This window comes from Actinia tenebrosa, unplaced genomic scaffold, assembly GCF_029948245.1.
Source record: "Actinia tenebrosa isolate PJP-AT-01 unplaced genomic scaffold, QUT_ActTen_1.0 PGA_scaffold5__44_contigs__length_20552954, whole genome shotgun sequence".
Lineage (NCBI taxonomy): Eukaryota > Metazoa > Cnidaria > Anthozoa > Actiniaria > Actiniidae > Actinia > Actinia tenebrosa.
The window spans coordinates 12561474-12581425 of NW_028292582.1; the positions used below are offsets into that span (position 1 = coordinate 12561474).

Here is a 19952-nt window from a genome sequence, read left to right on the forward strand (position 1 = left end):
AAGATATGAACCTTTCAGACATTTTGTCAAAATAAGATTGAAAGAGCTCAGGAGAATGATGTTGTCTATATATTACACCACAAATTATATTTTTCTTATCTACAAATTGTATTTCAATCCAAGGTGCTTGAAAAGCTTCATTACTATTTTTTTCAATTACGGTATAATTCAATTGGTTGTTGGTGTACATCCCAACACCTCCTGAGGCTAGGGGCATTGGAACGTATTCAAATTCGTAACCTGGAATATTAGGATTAAACCCAAGTAAATTTGCATTGGAAATTTTAAATGAGTTTGGAAATTATCAAAATTGCGTTTCAAGCTCCTGACATTATTATGTAATATTGAAAAACTAGATTGCAATTCCTTTTTAGAATAAATATTTTTTAAATCTACAAAACTTTTAGCAGAATAATAGTTACTTCTAATACAATGATTAGTAAGGTTATTGTCAGGGTCAACCCTAAGATCTGACGCAGTATTTAGACTGAAAAGATCTAGATCATAAAAACTAGAAAGTGTTTCGAGATATTTCTTGGTTGGTAATGACGATTTCAAGCTATTATTAAACTGACCGTGACAACTTATGATATCAATTCCAAAATAAGGTAATTCTCTAAGCAGAGATTTTGTTATTTTTATAAAACTTTTATCTTTTTTCATGGCAAAAATTTGAAATTAAATATCATAAACGTGAAGTGAAAAGTACTTAGCTGGCTGGGGAAAAAAAAACACTATAAGTTGTTTAGTCATCTTAGTCATAGTCTTCAGCATACACTTGTGCATCTTCGCCTTGCTTTAACTTATCCAGATCTTCGTACTTGGTCAACTTTATAACAGTCGATGAGTCATCTTTTCGAAGAAAAACAGCCGTGCTTTTTGAGCAGCAAAACTTGTAATCATTTGCACTTTTAAAACGCTTTGTTTCGTATAACAGGCTTTGCAGCCTCGGGGTTAAGTGATGGTAAATACTAACGTGTTTCAAGGTCATGAAAGGAGGAAGACCAAGGTTACTTGGGGTCAAATTACGTAACGCCTTTTTGGCAGCCATTACTTCTTCCTTCGCTAAGCGGCGAGTAAACTTGCAAATAATAGAATCAGGATAATTTTGTCCGGGGCGACTAGGCTTCCTCTTAGGAACTCTATGATCAGTGTCGATGTCTTGTAAAGTGACATCGCTTGCACCCATACTGTGAAAAATCTTTAAGCACAGACTGGATCTGCAGTGGAACGGGAAGATTCTCGAATCTCTGTTTGAGGGACGCCAACGATCTTGATGTTGTATTGATAGCTATATTGCTGGATGCTTTCAATAACTTCGTCAATCTGATACAGTAAATCTTAATTGAGAGCTCTGCTAGTGTAGTAGAAATTCGGTTAATTTCTCGAGAGCCCATCGTACTCATCACTGAGAAACTGCAATCCTTTGGCTTGATCTGTTAGTTGAGCACAAGGGGCTTCTTTCTCGACTGCGGATTTAAGTTTTTCCATGTCTTTGGCTAATTCCTTAAGCTGTTCTTTTAAAGCGTCATTTTCCTTTCTTAAAGACTTTAAATTGTCTCCCATATTAGTTAAATTTAGTTTTAAATCAAAATTTACAAGATCTTCGCGGAGCGAAAACTCGACGTCCGTACTCCGTGACGACCAGTTCAATGAAACCAATGAAACCAAGCTTTTCCTAGACGAATGTCTCTTTTGAAGGATGAGACTAAATATTTTATATTTCCAAAAATTGCCACAAAAATCGCAGCAAAAATTGCCGCAAAAATCGCCAGTGTTAACGGGGCTTTAGGGTAAGTTTATATTTTGCGGATGAACTTCTGAATCATTTTCTCGTGAACGTCCTTAAGATAGGATAATCTAATGAGAATATTAATTGAGTTTGTGTTGTATTGTAAAAAATATAACTTACCAGTGAAGATAAGATGACACCTTTAAATAACAGTTCGAAGTTTTTTTCAAATGAACAGGACTTGATTAGCCTGCGTGCAGCCGAACTAACTGACTGTTAAGTCCGTCTGCGAACCAGCGACAATTTTCTTATTCCGTTACCCCCAGCAGCGTACCTGGATTTGAGTACGCGTTCTGATTGGCTCTTACTTATAAGTTTGCTGATTGGCTATAATTTTCAGTCTACTCAAATTTCAGACTATATAACTAGCTAAAAACTAGTGTGAGCTGCGTCGGTGTTTCTAATGAAACAGTAATGATGGAAAGGTAAATTATACGCCGTGAAAAAGATGAAAAAACTTACTGACGTTTCGGACGCTAGTCCTTCGTCGGAGTAAAAGGGAAAGAGGGGATAGAGAGGCGTGTATATAAGATAGAATAAGACAAAGGAAACCAATGAGAACAACTAGGCAAGGAAACAAAAACAAACATTAATACCCATATCTGACTTTTTTCTTCACTTGACTCTGAAGATGACTTCCGCACAGGTTGTCGAAACGTCAGTCACATCAAACAGTCCTTCTAAGGATTACACCCACCCGGATGATCATAATATAAATATTATCTCTTCGAGAAATATTGTTACTTCGAAAAATAAAAACAAACAATTAAAAGACAAAAGAAAAGGTTAGTTGAAAGTAAAGCGTTCATTAATCCCGTTGGGACTAAGAGTGCCCAATAGGTGAATAAGCCGCATTTCTTTGGTCTTGCGACAATCATTATTGCCGTTAATCAAAGAAAGACCGAAAACAATGAAGTCAGAAAGAGAATGATTAGCTAGATTAAAATGCCGGGAAACTGGTTTGGTGGGATCGTTATTGCGAATATCGTAAAGATGATTGCAAATGCGATCACCAAGACGGCGGCCAGTCTCGCCCACATACAAAAGATTACAGCGGGTACATTTAATACAGTATACAACATTAGAAGTGGTACAAACAAAATGGTCAGTGATTTTATTATTATTATTATGAGAAACACTAGAAAATGATATGTAGTAGCACTTTAATACGTACTGTATATCATTGAGGCCGATTGTTTGCGCCCTGCCGATCCCATAATCCCTTGCAAAAGTCGAAAATTTTGGAGGAGAAAATTATAGCCAATCAGCAAACTTATAAGTAAGAGCCAATCAGAACGCGTACTCAAATCCAGGTACGCTGCTATGGGTAACGGAATAAGAAAATTGTCGCTGGTTCGCAGACGGACTTAACAGTCAGTTGTGCCGTAGTGAAACGGACCTCCATGGCAGAACTGACCTATGACGTAGATGAAATGAAATGGCCAATCGAAACACTCGACAGAATCGGCATAAAAATGCCTTCAAATATCTGTGTGGCAGAACCGACCTGAACAGATAAGCCCGTCGGGGAGGTACTGTAAATTTATTTGTGTTTTTTGGTTTCGTTCTACTTTACATATTGCCGTTCAAAGTCACCAATGAATAGGTTGCCGGTTCCCAGGCCTCCTCCAAAATTTTCGACTTTTGCAAGGGATTATGGGATCGGCAGGGCGCAAACAATCGGCCTCAATGATATACAGTACGTATTAAAGTGCTACTACATATCATTTTCTAGTGTTTCTCATAATAATAATAATAATAATAATAATGGGGTTCTTATATAGCGCATTATCACATTGTCTCAATGCGCTTTACATTGCAGTGGAGGACTTTACGGGCTGCATGTTAAGGCGCTATTAGCAGCCGAGCAGCTTACGATCATGAGTGATTTATTAGTACATTAGTGTTATGCCTCCAAATTGGGATAGGCTGTTGAACCGGGAGACAATCCCCTACTCTTTCACGAATAATTCAACAGGTTCTTTTATGTCCCCCATTTACTGTAGGTTAGGAAGGGTTGGGAGACAGGGCCTACGGTTTTAAGTCCTTGTCCGAGAATACTTGAAGGTCTAACCATTTGCAGGTGTAATTACAAAGGCAGCACCTTCTCCTCAGTTATTTTAAGACCCTGAGTGTTGGTCCGGCCGAGGCTTGAACCATGACCTCCCGCACAACAGACCGACGCTCTTACCAACTGAGCTAACCGGGCGGCGGTACCGAATGAAATTGGTTTAATAACGTAAGAAGATTTTAAGAAATTTATCACAAGTTTGGTCTGCTATGGGTGGCGGAGATCACTGTGCAGTATTTGGATGTAATAACGACCGTCGATATCCAGAGAGACAAATAAAGCTCCCTCATGTCGGTGTCTTACGGTTCTATTCTCCGCGAAACAAAAAAGAGATCGCCGCTTGGGAAAAGCAAATCCATAGAGGTAATTACAAAGTCAAAACAACTACAAAAGTGTGTTCAAACCACTTTGAAGCAGGATACCGTTGCGATACTTGTTGGAATCCAACGCTACACATGAAAGGCTATCCAGACAATAATGTCAAAAAGAGGCCTCCTCCAAAGGAAAGAGCAACGATAGGAAGAAAGTTGAATAGCAAAAGAAAATCTACTTCAAGGCCAGACGAAGACCTACCCTTAAAACGGCAGAATCTGGAGAGTCTTTCGACCGAGGAAGAGTCTTGTGTAAGTGAATGTGGAGTCGATCCAGAAGAATTACATGTGGCAGTAGAAGATAGAGGTTGCCAAACAAACGATATTCGTGATCTCAAAAGGAAGTTATTCATTGAACAGGCAACCAGAAAGGAAAATTGCTACAGATATACAGGTTTGGCAAGAGAAAGGCTTGATTTGGTTTTTCAGTTTGTAGTAGAGAAAGCCCAGAAATTGAGGTACTGGAAGGGGTCTGTTGACACTGTCACTTCATCTAAACGTAAGTCTCGAGGTGTTCAAAGGATTCTTCCAGTGTGGGGAGAGTTTGTCCTGACATTGGTCAGAACAAGAAAAAAGTTCGATGTTCGATTCTTGGCAGACACATTTGGTGTCACTGAGGGCCAAGTTTCCAGAATATACACTACTTGGATTATTTTTCTTTCTGAGGAACTTTCATTCTTAGTTCCATGGCCAACCAAAGATGAAATTAAAAAAGCAATGCCACAAAGGTACAAAAAGTACCCTACATTAAGAGTAGCCTAAACTGCCATCCAGTCAAAAAATCACCTGGAGTAATTATAAGCACAGGAACACAGCTAAATTGCTGATTGGAATCACACCAAATGGTATCATTTCCTTTGTTCCTCCTCTGTGGACTGGCATGATATCTGATAAAGAAATTGTCAAGGCCACTGGTCTAATCAACATTTTAGAAGAAGGAGATGCTGTAATGGCAGACAAGGGTTTTTTAATTCGTGACCTTCTGACTTTCAAGAAGATTGAGCCAATTTCTCCAGCATTTTGTCGTGGGCCTAGACTGTCTGCCAGGGGTACAACACATACTCGACGAATTGCTTCACTCCGTTCACATGTTGAAAGGTACATTTTAAAATTAAAACAATTCCGTATACTGTCAGGAGTTATTCCACTAGTCTTGAAACCCATGTTGGACAGAATTATTTTCGTATGTGCTGCACTATGTAATTTACAGGCAAAAGGAATTAAGTAAGTTAACTTTATTTACAATGAAAACATGATTGTCGATGTCATTGTTGACCAGGTAAATTGGAGATTATTATTTATTAACATCAATGACATCGACTGCCATTTGTATACCTCACCAACATTTACCTAAAGCCTCATTAACCCTAACATTTGAAAGAGAATCAATATAAGCAGACTAAACACACTCCTCATCACCACAGTATATAAACGATGAGTCATTTTAATTATCAGTCTGCATATTTTGCTTCTGATTCAGAAACTAGTGTGTGTGTGTGATATTTTGTCTAGCATAATTCAGTAATTCAGTACTGTTTTGTTTAATGCTATCAAGAAGTACAAGCAGTATTGATGCTACATGTTTTTCATTGACTCCTGTGCTCAATCTGGTACATTTCAATTAGTTTATGAGTAGCTGAAATTGCCCTTGAAATGTCAATAGGAAGTAAACCTTGGTTGAGACCAGGAAAAAGTACAAATAGCTCTTGAAGAATTTCATCCAGTATTTCACTTTGTGCTTTGTCATCATTAATCAGTTTTTTCAAAGTGTTTATGGTTTCAAAAGTAACATTTTTCAATGAAAACATTTTTGTTTCTCCACATCCATTAAGAATAAAATTCTCTAATGTCTTTCTTGATTCTAATCTCTTCATAAACTCTATAAATTTTGAGGAGTTGATTTTGTCACTCTTTGATTTCTCATTTGAATCATCCATTTCAAGATCCTGAACTTCATTAACTGAATCATCTTGGTCATCATTGCTGTCATCACCACTGTTATCATCTTCTATGAAAGATGTGAATCTTTCTGAATCACCAAAAACATTTGAATCATCCATTTCAAGTTCCTGAACTTTGTTAACTGAATCATCCTGGTAATCATTACTGTCATCACCACTGTCATCATCCTTTATGAAAGATGTGCTTGTTTCAAAGGTTTGTTTTTTAGAATCACCTGACACATTGCTTTGTTCATTTTCTATGAAGGAAGCTTGCAATAATTGTGATGGGAACTGCAGCAATAAGGCAGGAATTATTTGACTTTTATAAAAGATAGAAACTTTAGTGATTATGTCACCCCAAAATTTTTTGTTGAAGTCAATTTCAACAATGTGTATGTCTTTATTGGTGTATGTTACAAAGTCACATGTTTTAAGTCCCGATACAGCCATTTGAGTTTGGACTTGAAAGTAGTATGGATGTGATGTCTTCAGCTCCATTTTACCATCAGCATTGTAGGTTCCCCCTACATTATCTGTTAGGAAAGCTGCTTTGGGGTCTAGCTCACTTCCAAGAAATGGACATTTAATTTCCACAACTCGGGGCTCACAACATTTGCATTTTCTGATCCCATCAGGGCTTGCCCCAAGCCAGCTTTGATTTTCGCTTACAAGAAATCCAGTTTCCTCCAATGTCAATTCATGATGAGTTCTTTGTAATATTTTTTTGTAACTGAGTTTCGCTTCACACTCTTTTTCTATGCCATGCTGAATTTGTTTGGGAGGTTTTTTGAATTCCTTTGGCTCAGACAAGAAATTATGCACAGTGATCGATACGTCGGTATCTGGATACTTTTCCAAAGTTTTCTGTCTTGTATAAATTGATTTAATTTTTGTTGCAGTTACCATCAAATGTCTCATTTCCATCCAATTTTTGTTTTCCCTTTGTCCAATAGTGCACTCATTTATGGCATCTCTTTCTCCCTCTGTCAGCAATAATTGATCAAAAAACACTCAGTTGGTCTGGGTTTTACAGTAGGAGTAGATTTCACACTACCATAGGGTTTTGAAGGGTTGGCTTTCTCAGTTGGTCTGGGTTTTACAGTAGGAGTAGATTTCACACTATCATAGGGTTTTGAAGAGCTGGCTTTCTCAGTTGGTCTGGTTTTCGCAGTTGTTTGTTTACATGTACTTTTGACGTGAGAGCTAATTTGAACAGAAGTAGCTTGTGTAGTCGCTTGTTGTTGATTGTTTTGTGGACTTGGAGTTGTACAGCAGGAGCCTACCGTTGTTAGGAGATTAAAATGGGCAGTGGCAGGATTTAGATCGTGCAGAACCAAGGTAATTGGACAATGACATGCTTTGTTGCTGGCAAGCACAAGCGGAGATGCTGGATGTAGTTTCAACACCGGCAGAAAACGATTTTTTTTGGGACATCGAGAAAACATAAATGACTCGCTGAAAAAGTGTTGCACAGGCTAGAATATCAACTGTTTCTGCCCAAGTTCCCGAGAGTGTACTTCTAGCAAGATGAAGAGCAATCGACGGAGACCGGAAATGAAAGGGCTCAAACTTGTCAGAAAAGTGCGCCATTACCTGATTCACGAAGCTTCTGATTCTAGCGTAATTTTTGTCGCTCGTTGTTTCATGCCATAAAGAAACTGCTCGATAGAAGCAATTTCCATCTCCATACACCACGATTTCCTTTCGAAGAGCTTTATTCCACATTTTAAGAAAGATATAGTCGTACTGTGTAAGTAAGTATTATATTTAAAGTGCCTATCAACCCTGGCCAAAGCATGAATTATTAGAAAATATACATGTTTTTAAAACATATTCCGAAGAAAAAAAAATGAATGACTTTTTTTTGCTTTGAAAAACGAGCAGATTAACTTCTGAAAAATCGCTAATTCACGCCCACTTCGATTTTCATACCGCGCTTGTAAAGGACTGGGTACTAAATGAATTCGTGACGTCGACGCGGTATCACACTGCTGCTGGCGCGTTGTTGTGCATACATGTTCTTGTTTATAGTGCGAGTTATACAAAGCTTTAAAAAATGCCAAATAGATGTGTTGCTGGCGGCTGTTCCAACTTTGCTAATGTGGAGAAAGGGATCGTACTCCATGGCATCCCTTTCTCAAACGATGAAAGGCCAGAGGCCAAGAAAAGAAGACGAAAATGGGTCGATTTCGTGAAGCAGAAGAGAGCTCAATGGGAACCCACCAGAAATTCGGCTTTGTGCTCTCTCCACTTCAAACCAGAGGATTTTCAAAGACTTTTCACTATACCAGATGCCCTGACAAATCGCCCAATCATTCCTCGACTGATAAGGGATGATATTGGTGTTTCGGTCTTTCCTAGCGTTCATGCAAAGTCCTTGACTTTGACAAGTGAGGTTACGGAGGCTCAGGCGAGCCGAAATCGAAGAATGGTAAGAGTCGATTTGCTTTTGACTCCCTATTGGTTTTCATCTTTTTTATAGATCACAATCCTGATTTTTTCTGTTAAAATAGCTCCGCGATTTGATAATTATATTTGCTTTCTCTAGTCCCTGAAAAACGCAAAAACGCGAATGGCATCACTCGAAGAGGAACGTCAGGATGGAGATACATGTAATAACGAGGTGGAACGCCTGGATGATGCGGACACAAACATCTTAGCCGAAGCTGAAGACGAAAGTGGAACAGATGAGCATCATTTATTAAATGTGTGTATTATGCTATGCCCCAAAAATGTAGTATTTATATTACATCTACCTTCTTGTTTCGGATTTTAACTTTTATCAACTTTTATGAAACCACTTTTATCACCAGACGCGAGATAGTTTTACTCAAACTGTGGAAGAGGCAAATGATGATGAATGCCAAAGTTGCGCCAAGCTTCAAAGTTGAAACCGGCAGCTCAGAAACCAGCTCATAACGGTGAGGTCTAAACTCAACAAGTGTAGAACGGAGAATAAATCAACCAAAAGAGCTATGAATAGCAGTCATGAAACAGGTACTACTATATATTTTTTTCTCTGCATTGTATATTAAATTCCTTCTTAAACTGTCATCTGTTATGTACAGCAACACCATCTTCACAAAAATTTGCAATTTTGAATCATGGGGTAGGGGTAGTGAGCATAAGCTGTGGTAGTGATGGTATAATTGTAATGATATTGTGGTGATCAGTGGTAGGGAGCATACTGGTAAGCTGTGATAGGGATATCATAATAATATTATAAGAATAAATTATTGTAATCATATAATTATAATTATATATAAACCTATTTATACTTCAGAAACAGCACCTCCCATTCCTCTAGAAAATGATGTCAATGATGCTGGTGATGATGATTACGATGATGATTCTGATGACACCATGGAAGAAGAGCCAGAGTTATCAGAAATTGATGATATGGATATGGATATGGAGTCTGAAACAGATACAGAAACTGAAGATGAACATGACCAGGAAGAAGGGAGCAGGTAACCTTACATTTGAGATGGTAAACTAATAGTTGAAACTGAAAATATTAATTCATATTTATTCAATTATCATTTTCTTTCTATTTTTTTCTACAGAGTATATGTCAGAGATGACAACCTTAGAACACAACCCAAATCTTACTATGTATTCACTAATTTGAGAAAGTGAACTCAACCACCATAGTTTACTTGTCTTAGACTAATATCTCTAATACAAAGACTGCTGTGTAAGGTACTTCTAGGTAGGAACCACTAAAGTAGCTAATTGGATATTTTCCCTTCATTTTGATATAATTATTAGGTTATGTGGAAGATATCTACCAGTCCTTCCTTGTGGCACACCATAATGGCCAATTATCACCTGCTGTTGCCGAACTTAAGACCATGACTCCCAAGCCAATGAACAGCATGCTTGAGAAACAGAATAAGGAAGAGGCCATAAAAATCAGGGAACAAAGGAAAAAAATGAAGGTTGTTGTCCCTCCAACAGCATCAGGTATATTTATTTGGCATTGAAAGCATAAAACATTAAATTACTAATTCAAAAACAAGCAATGCTAGAGCTATTCAACCTGCAGAAAACTAACATTTTGCCCCTTAACACTTTTTATTGCTTTTAGTTGAAGAGAAAGAAGCATCAAGGCCAACTAGAACCCCACTATGTTCAGCATGCAAGAAACCGATGAAGGGACATAAAATGGTGACTGATTGCCCAAGAAACCAGAGGAAAACAGCAGAAAATTAAAACAAACAAGGATTCTGGGAGACTTTTTTAAAAACTACTGTAGCTGCCTAATAATACACTCAGAATCTGAAGTTCTTACTGAAAGCCTGCACTTGGTGTTAGGATATAGCCTGAGTATCAGGCCCTAGGGAATAGGGCCTAAAACAAAGGCTAGTTTAAATATATCTATGCAGACATATGTTTGAAGTAAAGGAAAGAAATAACAAGAAGCCATTTTGTTGTGATAGCTTTTTTAATATTTCGGTTATCATCGATAACCATCATCAGAATGAATTCTGTTGCACTGGCATGACAAACTAAAATGCTTGAATGACACTGAATTAATTAAGCAGTGTAAATTGACAGGTGACTGTCTGAAACATTATAAAATGACTCTCTAAGAAATGGCTTCTAGTTATTCCTTTCTATTATGAACAAAACAGACTATTCCAAGCTAAAAGGTGCTTGCTGATCAGATATTATTAAATGTTGTTATTCATCGTCATCAGTCTCCTCAACTTCAAATCCCTTGTATGCAGTGTCATTAAATGTTTCCCTGATCCTGTGATATGCACATGCTGGCAAAGGTATTCTTCTTCCCCCCAAGTAGCCATGAACAAGACGAGTGAATTCTCGATATGCAATACTACGCAGGAACCTAAAATGATAATAATATTTTTAAAGTGAGATTGGCTGAGATGGCGAAATATGCATAGGATCAATGAGACCAAAACCCTATAAATTTTATTACCTATCAGGCCCTCATGATTACAAGTTCCAGTTCAAGTTTATTATTCAATATTGTTTACAAATTACAAATTATTATATATCGAGAAGAGAGTCTAACAGCCAAAAGATAAAAAGTTTATAGATGAAAATGTTTGCTTTCTCTGGAATATATTTTGTTCGCAAAAGAAATGTCTATTTCCTTTATGAAGACTGATATTCATTACAAGAAAAGCCTAATATATACTCACCCCTCCTCTGATCCAGTCTGACGATATCTAGTTTTATCTTTTCTTTTGTATTTGTCGGCCGCTAAACGTAAACTCCATTTGGATTGGCAAACTTGTTCGAAACCAGGATGAAGTGTAATGCACTTTGGAGTTTCCAAGCTTTCTTCTAGAACCATTTCGCTCGATAGTGATTCGACGCATTCTTCAATTTCCTTACAGCATTGAAATTCATTTGGGTTTTGAAGATACACGGTTTGACAATATCCGCACTGACACCTAATAAAAATAGATAGAATTAAGCTATAGGACCTTAATAAAAGTATTGAAATTGTGGAACTTTATCATACAATATTAGAACAGGACTTTTAGCTTATATTTATAAGCTTATATGATGATCAAACGCACTTACCACGAACTCACATCTTCTTCTTCATCGTATCGGCTCTGCAGTTTTCGTTCGAATTCTTTTTGAAGATCTTGCTGTTTGTCGTATTCATCAAGCCATTCCTGGTTAGCAATTGGCTCATCTGCATATGGCATGAAAGTGTCGCTATAATCAACTTCGGTGAGATCCTTCAGTTTGTTGATGTCGAAGCGTCTTGTTCACCTTCCACTTCCAACACGTATCCAGGCAAAAAATTAAACTCGGAATCATCAGAATCATAACTACATGAAGAATCGGTTTCGGAGTTTGACATTTTGCAGCTAAGCTTGATAAAAAAATTTTTTTTTATCGAAAAATATAGAGATTGCGTAGAGAAGTTTTAGTGAAGAGTACAGACGCGCGAATGTGTGATACCGGATCGACGTCACAAGACTTATTAGTGCCCAGTCCTCTTTTTGCTCGTTTTTGAGTTTGAAGACCGTGATTTTAGATGGGAATTTTAATCGAGAAAAAATTCAAAAGTGGATTTTTCCAACGAAAACTTCTTACTTGATAGGTAAATTTTAATAAAAAATGGAATTTGGCCAGGGTTGATAGGCACTTTAAAATTTCCCGGCTTTGTTTGCGCCCTGCCGATCCCATAATCCCTTGCAAAAGTCGAAAATTCTGGAGGAGGCCTGGGAACCGGCAACCTATTTATTGCTTGAAGTCTGTATATCTCTGTAGATATATAAACTTCGTAAAAACTACTCGAGACAAATTGAAACCTTTTACTTTAAATAACTAAAAAATACATAGGTAATTACTGTATTGTTTTTTTTACGACCTTAGATTTACTCATAATGTCTGAGGTATTTCGAAGAGAGCGAAGTTAGAGCGAAGACTCAAAAGACTCAAAATAAAAAATATACGAAGTGTCTAAATGTCCGCAGCCGGTCACATAACTCAAATGCTAAGTGAGTTTATTTTTATAAAAATCAAGGTTACGTTATATAAACCAAAATCCAAACCTAATATCTAGCCCGATCTCGATAAGGCATACTATTTACTTAAGCTCCTTTTCATGGCACTTGGATATTCTTGGTCATAGAGTAATCAACTGCTGGTCACGTAAATCAAAACACTAAATGGCCGGCAGTCCGAAACGGTTCTTTATCGAGATAGGAACATTATATTTGGATTTTAGTTTATATAACCTTGATTTTAAGGAGACTCTGCTCGCAGGGTAAGTTATGTGAAGTGATCGCTGCAAAATGTCTTTATAGTAAACATATAATTTATAGGACACATATAAGCACTCAACTGGAAGATAAAACGTGGTCAACGTGGTTTCAACTATGTGTCCCTTCCCCCAAGGGAGGATATTCAACTGAGTCGGTTTCACCATGCATTCTGATTGGCGGATAAAAGCACGTCATCTATTGGCTAAGAGTTATTAGGTCAGATCTGCCGGCCATGCATGGGAGTCTGTTTCGCCACGCTACAGTCAGTTAGTTCGGCTGCATGCAGGCTAATCAAGTCCTGTTCATTTGAAAAACCTCGAACTGTTATTTAAAGGTGTCATCTTATCTTCACTGGTAAGTTACATTTTTTACAATACAACACAAACTCAATTAATATTCTCATTAGATTATCCTATCTTAAGGACGTTCACGAGAAAATGATTCAGAAGTTCATCCGCAAAATATAAACTTACCCTAAAGCCCCGTTAACACTGGCGATTTTTGCGGCAATTTTTGCTGCGATTTTTGTGGCAATTTTTGGAAATATAAAATATTTAGTCTCATCCTTCAAAAGAGACATTCGTCTAGGAAAAGCTTGGTTTCATTGGTTTCATTGAACTGGTCGTCACGGAGTACGGACGTCGAGTTTTCGCTCCGCGAAGATCTTGTAAATTTTGATTTAAAACTAAATTTAACTAATATGGGAGACAATTTAAAGTCTTTAAGAAAGGAAAATGACGCTTTAAAAGAACAACTTAAGGAATTAGCCAAAGACATGGAAAAACTTAAATCCGCAGTCGAGAAAGAAGCCCCTTGTGCTCAACTAACAGATCAAGCCAAAGGATTGCAGTTTCTCAGTGATGAGTACGATGGGCTCTCGAGAAATTAACCGAATTTCTACTACACTAGCAGAGCTCTCAATTAAGATTTACTGTATCAGATTGACGAAGTTATTGAAAGCATCCAGCAATATAGCTATCAATACAACATCAAGATCGTTGGCGTCCCTCAAACAGAGATTCGAGAATCTTCCCGTTCCACTGCAGATCCAGTCTGTGCTTAAAGATTTTTCACAGTATGGGTGCAAGCGATGTCACTTTACAAGACATCGACACTGATCATAGAGTTCCTAAGAGGAAGCCTAGTCACCCCGGACAAAATTATCCTGATTCTATTATTTGCAAGTTTACTCGCCGCTTAGCGAAGGAAGAAGTAATGGCTGCCAAAAAGGCGTTACGTAATTTGACCTCAAGTAACCTTGGTCTTCCTCCTTTCATGACCTTGAAACACGTTAGTATTTACCATCACTTAACCCCGAGGCTGCAAAGTCTGTTATACGAAACAAAGCGTTTTAAAAGTGCAAATGATTACAAGTTTTGCTGCTCAAAAAGCACGGCTGTTTTTCTTGACTCATCGACTGTTATAAAGTTGACCAAGTACGAAGATCTGGATAAGTTAAAGCAAGGCGAAGATGCACAAGTGTATGCTGAAGACTATGACTAAGATGACTAAACAACTTATAGTGTTTTTTTTTTCCCAGCCAGCTAAGTACTTTTCACTTCACGTTTATGATATTTAATTTCAAATTTTTGCCATGAAAAAAGATAAAAGTTTTATAAAAATAACAAAATCTCTGCTTAGAGAATTACCTTATTTTGGAATTGATATCATAAGTTATCACAGTCAGTTTATAATAGCTTGAAATCGTCATTACCAACCAAGAAATATCTCGAAACACTTTCTAGTTTTTATGATCTAGATCTTTTCAGTCTAAATACTGCGTCAGATCTTAGGGTTGACCCTGACAATAACCTTACTAATCATTGTATTAGAAGTAACTATTATTCTGCTAAAAGTTTTGTAGATTTAAAAAATATTTATTCTAAAAAGGAATTGCAACCTAGTTTTTCAATATTACATAATAATGTCAGGAGCTTGAAACGCAATTTTGATAATTTCCAAACTCATTTAAAATTTCCAATGCAAATTTACTTGGGTTTAATCCCAATATTCCAGGTTACGAATTTGAATACGTTCCAACGCCCCTAGCCTCAGGAGGTGTTGGGATGTACACCAACAACCAATTGAATTATACCGTAATTGAAAAAAATAGTAATGAAGCTTTTCAAGCACCTTGGATTGAAATACAATTTGTAGATAAGAAAAATATAATTTGTGGTGTAATATATAGACAACATCATTCTCCTGAGCTCTTTCAATCTTATTTTGACAAAATGTCTGAAAGGTTCATATCTTCCCGTAAACATGTCTACATATTGGGAGACTTCAACATAGATCTTCTTAAATCAGAATTTTCGACCTTTAGCAAAAATTTCTTACTATCTTTACAAAGTTATTATTTATTTTCTACTATTGACAAACCAACTCGAGTCACTTCTAGTTCGGCCACCTTGATTGATAACATTCTTACTAACAATCCTTTAGAAAGTAACGGTTAGTGGCAAGTATAATTAAGTGATCATTTTGCACAATTCTGCATTAATTTCAACTCACTCAATAAGAACGTACATAAACCTCATCATGCAACCAAATTACGTGATTTTTCACGATTTTCTGCTGATCGCTTTAATGATGAGCTTAAACGAATTAACTGGGCTTCCGTTTTCTGCAATGATGATGCTGATATAGTTTTTTCTTCTTTTTACAAGAAAATCAATAACCTTGTAAATAAGCATGCACCTATGGTAAAACTTTCACGCCATAAAGCTAAACAATTTTCTAAGCCTTGGATTACAAAGGGTTTAAAAACTTCAATTAAGATTAAAAATTATCTTTTTCATTCGGGGGATCAAAAAAAAAAAAAAAAAAAAGGCTGTATAGAAACAAATTATCAAGGTTAACTCGAATTAGTAAGCAGCTTTATTACCAAGCTTATTTCGATGATAATTTGTCTAATATAAAGAAAACTTGGCAGGGAATTAATAGCATAATAAATCACAAAAAGAAAAAGTTAAAATCTATATGTGCTATTAAGGAGCTTAATGGAACTGGAATAGTACGTGACTCTGAGAGAATTCCTAATATTGTTAATAAGCATTTTGCATGTGTTGGTTTCAACCTAGCAGCAAAATTACCTCCATCAACAAATAATTTTTCTGACTACCTTCCTACCGTCCAAAATTCAGATTCCTTTTTCTTTCAACCAGCTACACCTGAAGAGGTCGAGTATGAAATTATATTGCTTTCCAACAACAAATCTCATGGTCTATACTCTTGTCCTACTAGAATTTTGAAGTGTGCAAAAAGTTTCTTCGGCAATGCTTTAGCAAAAATAATAAATATTTCAATTCGGTCAGGTAAATACCCCAAAAAACTCAAGATTGTTCATTAGCGCCTTTGTGCAATCAATAGACAAAACCACACATTCAATAACGGTTTTTGGACATTCATTAGCGCAAAACATTATGTATTGCGCTAATGAATGTCCAAAAACCGTTATTGAATATGTGGTTTTGTCTATTGATTGCACAAAGGCGCTAATGAAACTTCGAAAACGCTAATGAACCTGCACAAACATATTCATGATTGTCCAATGTTATGCTAAATTCCTTAATGAATGTTCCATCGCGCTCTTGAAACTCCGTTTGCGTTATTGTGTGCCTCTTCGCGCTAATGATAATGCTTTTTCGCTTGAATGAATATTCCTTTGCGGTTAATGAACAGCAAAAGGTGTAATTACCGGCCCATCTCGCTATTATCAAATTTTAATAAGATTATTGAAAAAGTTATATGTAAAAGATTGATTAATTTTATCGAGGAAAATGACATTTTATTCGAATCGCAATATGGCTTTCGTAAGGATCATTCTACTCAACATGCTGCTCTGGATATCATAAATGCCATACAGAGTAATATGGATAAAAAACTGTTTTCTTGTGGTATTTTCATTGACTTAAAAAAAGCATTTGACACTGTTGACCATTCGATACTTTTAAGTAAGCTTTATCATTATGGGATTAGAGGTATTATTAATGATTGGTTTGCATCTTACTTGAAAGACCGATTTCAAACAACACAGATCGGAACGGTAACTTCAAATAAAGAAACCACCTTGTGCGGTGTCCCTCAAGGTTCTATTCTAGGTCCATTATTATTTTTGCTTTATGTAAATGATATCTATAAATGTTCTAATAAATATAAATTTTATCTCTATGCTGATGACACTAACCTATTATATGCCAATAAAAGCTTAACAACTCTTGAATTAACTGTTACACCTTTTGCTGTTCATTAACCGCAAAGGAATATTCATTGAAGCGAAGAAGCAGTGTCATTAGAGCGAACAGGCATACAATAAGGCGAACGGAGTCTTAATAGTGCGATGGAACTTTCATTAAGAAATTTAGCATTGAATTTGACAATCATGAATATGTCTGCGTAAGTTCATTAACGTTTTCAAACTTTCATTAGGGTTTTGGTGCAGACAATAAACCACAACACACATTCAATACAGTGTTTTGAACATTTATTTACGCAGATTCAGCTTGGTAAATAGACTGTCATTATTCTGTCTGCCGACTGGAGTTTGGAGAAAAATTAAAATTTCAAACACGCCGTTAAAAGCGGTGAATAGATCTAATAACCTTTGTATGGATCATTTTAATGGAAAATGCGCTATATAGATTAATAAATTATTATTACTATTATTATATAAATTGCCCATTTTGAACAGTGTAATCTTTACATGATGTTCTAGCCTGCGTAGCCAGGCGTGGGTTCTAATGGGAAAATAAAAAGAAATTCGATTTTTTGTAACTGTTGGCCGATACTCGATTTTTACAGACAGTCGCTCTTAATAGCTAATGTGCACGAACACGAAGCTTTAGCACAAAGCATGATGGAAAACCGATTACTTACGGTTTTTCAGCCCCTCTAAAAATAACTCTGACAATTTTTCCTTCGACACTTCCTATGAAACAGTAAAGGTGCGGACACATGGTGCAGCATTTCACGCAACAAGTTTGAACCGAGGTGACACACGTTGCAGCAAAGTCATGCCACATCGCTTGTGTCATACTGTTATGCTATGAAATTAGGTCAGCGGTTATAAATTTGTTGCAAGCTGATTGGTTCGAAATTTTAAACTGTTGCACGCAATGTTGGAGCCATGTTCATACGATGAAATTTGTTGCGCGCAGTTTCGCAAGAGTAGAGCACGATTTAACTTCAGATTTGTTGAATGCAATGTTGCTGCAACGAGTTTGGGGTAGACACACGCTGCAACATTCCTGTTGCGTGCAATATTACATGTAATGTTGCACCGTGAGTCAAAAGAAAAGAAAAGGGTATTTTTTCCTGATAATTCTATTGATTTCCGTTTTCTGATTTGTGTAGTACTCGTCTTCCCATCATGCTTTGTGCTAGAGATTCGTGCTCGTGCACATTCCCTATTCGCTCTTTTTTTGAAATTATGATGAAAAAAGATGCGCTTAATTAGGATAGTGATTAGTTTAAATATAATTTTTCGTTTGCGAGAAAAAGTGAAAAACGGTTTGGCAAAAAACTCACAGTTTTTGTGATGTACTGACGAGCATCTGCATAACAACTCTATGGCGAGTTGCTTTCATCGTGCCAAAGTATTTTGAATATTCCGATTTTTATAAAACTGCTTTCAATACGCCCATTTGGGTCGAGAGATTAGAGGTATGCGTAAAACCCACCCTATGGCCTACTTTTATTTTCGCATTTTTACCAAAGTAGTTTATCAAGTAGTTTTCGCAAGACACTTCGCGAAAATATGAGAATGGCCATAAAGTTTCCACAGGAAACCTAAAAGTTCGTCCCCAAATCGAGCTGTGATTTTCTGCGATGTCTTTTATATAAATCCACCTATTAATGTTAGCAGCATTTTGGGGGAGGATTAGGGGGCAAGGGGGATTTATAAGAAACAATATCTCCATGGGTTTCCCTCCAGGAGATCTGATTTAAAAATTTGGGAGGCCTGTGGTAAGCTTTTAGGAGAGGATCAGCAGAGCAGGATCAGAGTTAAGAATAACCTGGAAGCTTTATTCTATGTGTTGCTTATTTAGAATCAGTTAAAACTAAGAAAATCAAGCAATAACAAATATCAGAACCAATAACAGTTTGGTTTATGAAAACACTTCTCTACACGCACCGTTTACAAGCATGAAAAAAGCTTACATGTTTATGGAAATTATATCCTCAGTTCATTTTCTTAAAAGCTGAACATTTCAAAATTAAATTGAAATATTTGTTAAATAGCTAGACCTTGAAGCCTTAGCAATTCCTTAAAACCTGGCGAAAGGATATAGATATACGAGGATGTACAAATTGAACTCGGTATCACACGTATAAGACAACGTAACTATTTTAATAATCTGGATATTTTGATTGTTACTGAAACCTGGCTTTTTGCTGATAAACGTCAAACAAAGCACTTAATTGGCTGCAATTTTGAATGAACTGAATGACTATACTAGTGTTAAGCATGTCCATGATTCTGCTATGAATAAAACCCATGAAATGTGAATTCTTCATTCTTTGAATTGATTGTAAATGCTAGCCGAATTCATCATTCATTCATTCATTTATTTTATTTATCTAGCTTTGCCTTGAGTTCAAAATACGAAAAACGAAAACGTTGTAGTAGTTTTGAATTTAGGAGCATGTTAGTTATCATAACGAAATAGTTTAAAACTAACGGCTCACAGCAAACTTTCATCAACCCCATATTTTGAAATATCCAACTGTTTTGTGAAAAAAATAATAGTTTTGATTTTAGCTTCCTGCCGGATGACGTCATGTGAATACTATCTACGGCCTTTATTAGAAATACTGCGCTGCAAGATGTCCTGATTTGGAAACTAAAACTGAATAAGTTAATAATAATACTATTATAAAACTAACAATTATAAAAACTATACACTATGATCAATAAACAATAATAATTATAATCCATAATATTAACATAGATATAAACATATAAAGCCCAAAAACACCAATTTATAAAACTACTCGGAGGAACATATTGTTAAA

General features: G+C 36.4%; 4 protein-coding genes, 1 long non-coding RNA gene and 1 pseudogene across 7 annotated transcripts; 3 read left to right on the forward strand and 3 right to left on the reverse strand.

Moving 5' to 3' along the window:
• Window positions 1-754: 754 nt before the first annotated feature.
• On the reverse strand, window positions 755-1566 carry LOC148906579 (uncharacterized; annotated as a pseudogene).
• Window positions 1567-4072: 2506 nt separating this feature from the next.
• LOC148906580 (uncharacterized) lies at window positions 4073-4996 on the forward strand. Its single transcript, XM_089038075.1, has one exon. The coding sequence runs from the start codon at window positions 4073-4075 to the stop codon at window positions 4994-4996; it is 924 nt and encodes a 307-aa protein (XP_088894201.1).
• A 583-nt stretch (window positions 4997-5579) lies between these two features.
• LOC148906581 (uncharacterized) lies at window positions 5580-7937 on the reverse strand. Its single transcript, XM_089037841.1, has one exon. It carries the CDS (start codon window positions 7099-7101, stop codon window positions 5821-5823), a length of 1281 nt encoding a protein of 426 aa, XP_088893967.1. The 5' UTR covers window positions 7102-7937; the 3' UTR covers window positions 5580-5820.
• A 5-nt stretch (window positions 7938-7942) lies between these two features.
• LOC148906582 (uncharacterized) lies at window positions 7943-10876 on the forward strand. Of its 3 annotated transcripts, XR_016121318.1 has the most exons (5): window positions 7943-8608; window positions 8726-8884; window positions 8991-9174; window positions 9461-9667; window positions 9949-10876. XR_016121318.1 is itself a non-coding variant. In XM_089037844.1 (3 exons), the coding sequence occupies exons 1-3, from the start codon at window positions 9153-9155 to the stop codon at window positions 9992-9994; spliced, it is 255 nt and encodes an 84-aa protein (XP_088893970.1). In that variant the 5' UTR covers window positions 8515-9152; the 3' UTR covers window positions 9995-10876. The 3 variants fall into 3 exon arrangements, 1 of the variants encoding a protein (XP_088893970.1); XR_016121317.1 differs by having other exon boundaries at window positions 9461-10876; XM_089037844.1 differs by having other exon boundaries at window positions 8515-9174; window positions 9461-9647.
• LOC148906583 (uncharacterized) lies at window positions 9693-12305 on the reverse strand. The gene is made up of 3 exons (XM_089037842.1): window positions 11737-12305; window positions 11349-11603; window positions 9693-11029 (listed from the first exon to the last, which is right to left on the reverse strand). Exons 1-3 carry the CDS (start codon window positions 11865-11867, stop codon window positions 10864-10866), a joined length of 552 nt encoding a protein of 183 aa, XP_088893968.1. The 5' UTR covers window positions 11868-12305; the 3' UTR covers window positions 9693-10863.
• Window positions 10010-10876, forward strand: LOC148906584 (uncharacterized). The gene is made up of 2 exons (XR_016121319.1): window positions 10010-10143; window positions 10268-10876. It is a non-coding gene; the product is annotated as an uncharacterized LOC148906584 (long non-coding RNA).
• Window positions 12306-19952: the final 7647 nt, after the last annotated feature.

Bases quoted from the DNA above. Each gene is read 5' to 3' on its own strand.
- LOC148906582 (XM_089037844.1), top strand. From the start codon at position 9,153: ATGAATAGCAGTCATGAAACAG. The intron at 9,175-9,460 runs GTACTACTATAT...TTTATACTTCAG, and splicing joins GAATAGCAGTCATGAAACAG to AAACAGCACCTCCCATTCCT. The intron at 9,648-9,948 runs GTAACCTTACAT...TATAATTATTAG, and splicing joins GACCAGGAAGAAGGGAGCAG to GTTATGTGGAAGATATCTAC.
- LOC148906581 (XM_089037841.1), bottom strand. From the start codon at position 7,101: ATGGAAATGAGACATTTGATGGTAACTGCAACAAAAATTAAATCAATT.
- LOC148906580 (XM_089038075.1), top strand. From the start codon at position 4,073: ATGGGTGGCGGAGATCACTGTGCAGTATTTGGATGTAATAACGACCGT.
- LOC148906583 (XM_089037842.1), bottom strand. From the start codon at position 11,867: ATGCCATATGCAGATGAGCCAATTGCTAACCAGGAATGGCTTGATGAA. The intron at 11,604-11,736 runs GTAAGTGCGTTT...TATTTTTATTAG, and splicing joins GAAGAAGATGTGAGTTCGTG to GTGTCAGTGCGGATATTGTC. The intron at 11,030-11,348 runs GTGAGTATATAT...TTATCATTTTAG, and splicing joins CAGACTGGATCAGAGGAGGG to GTTCCTGCGTAGTATTGCAT.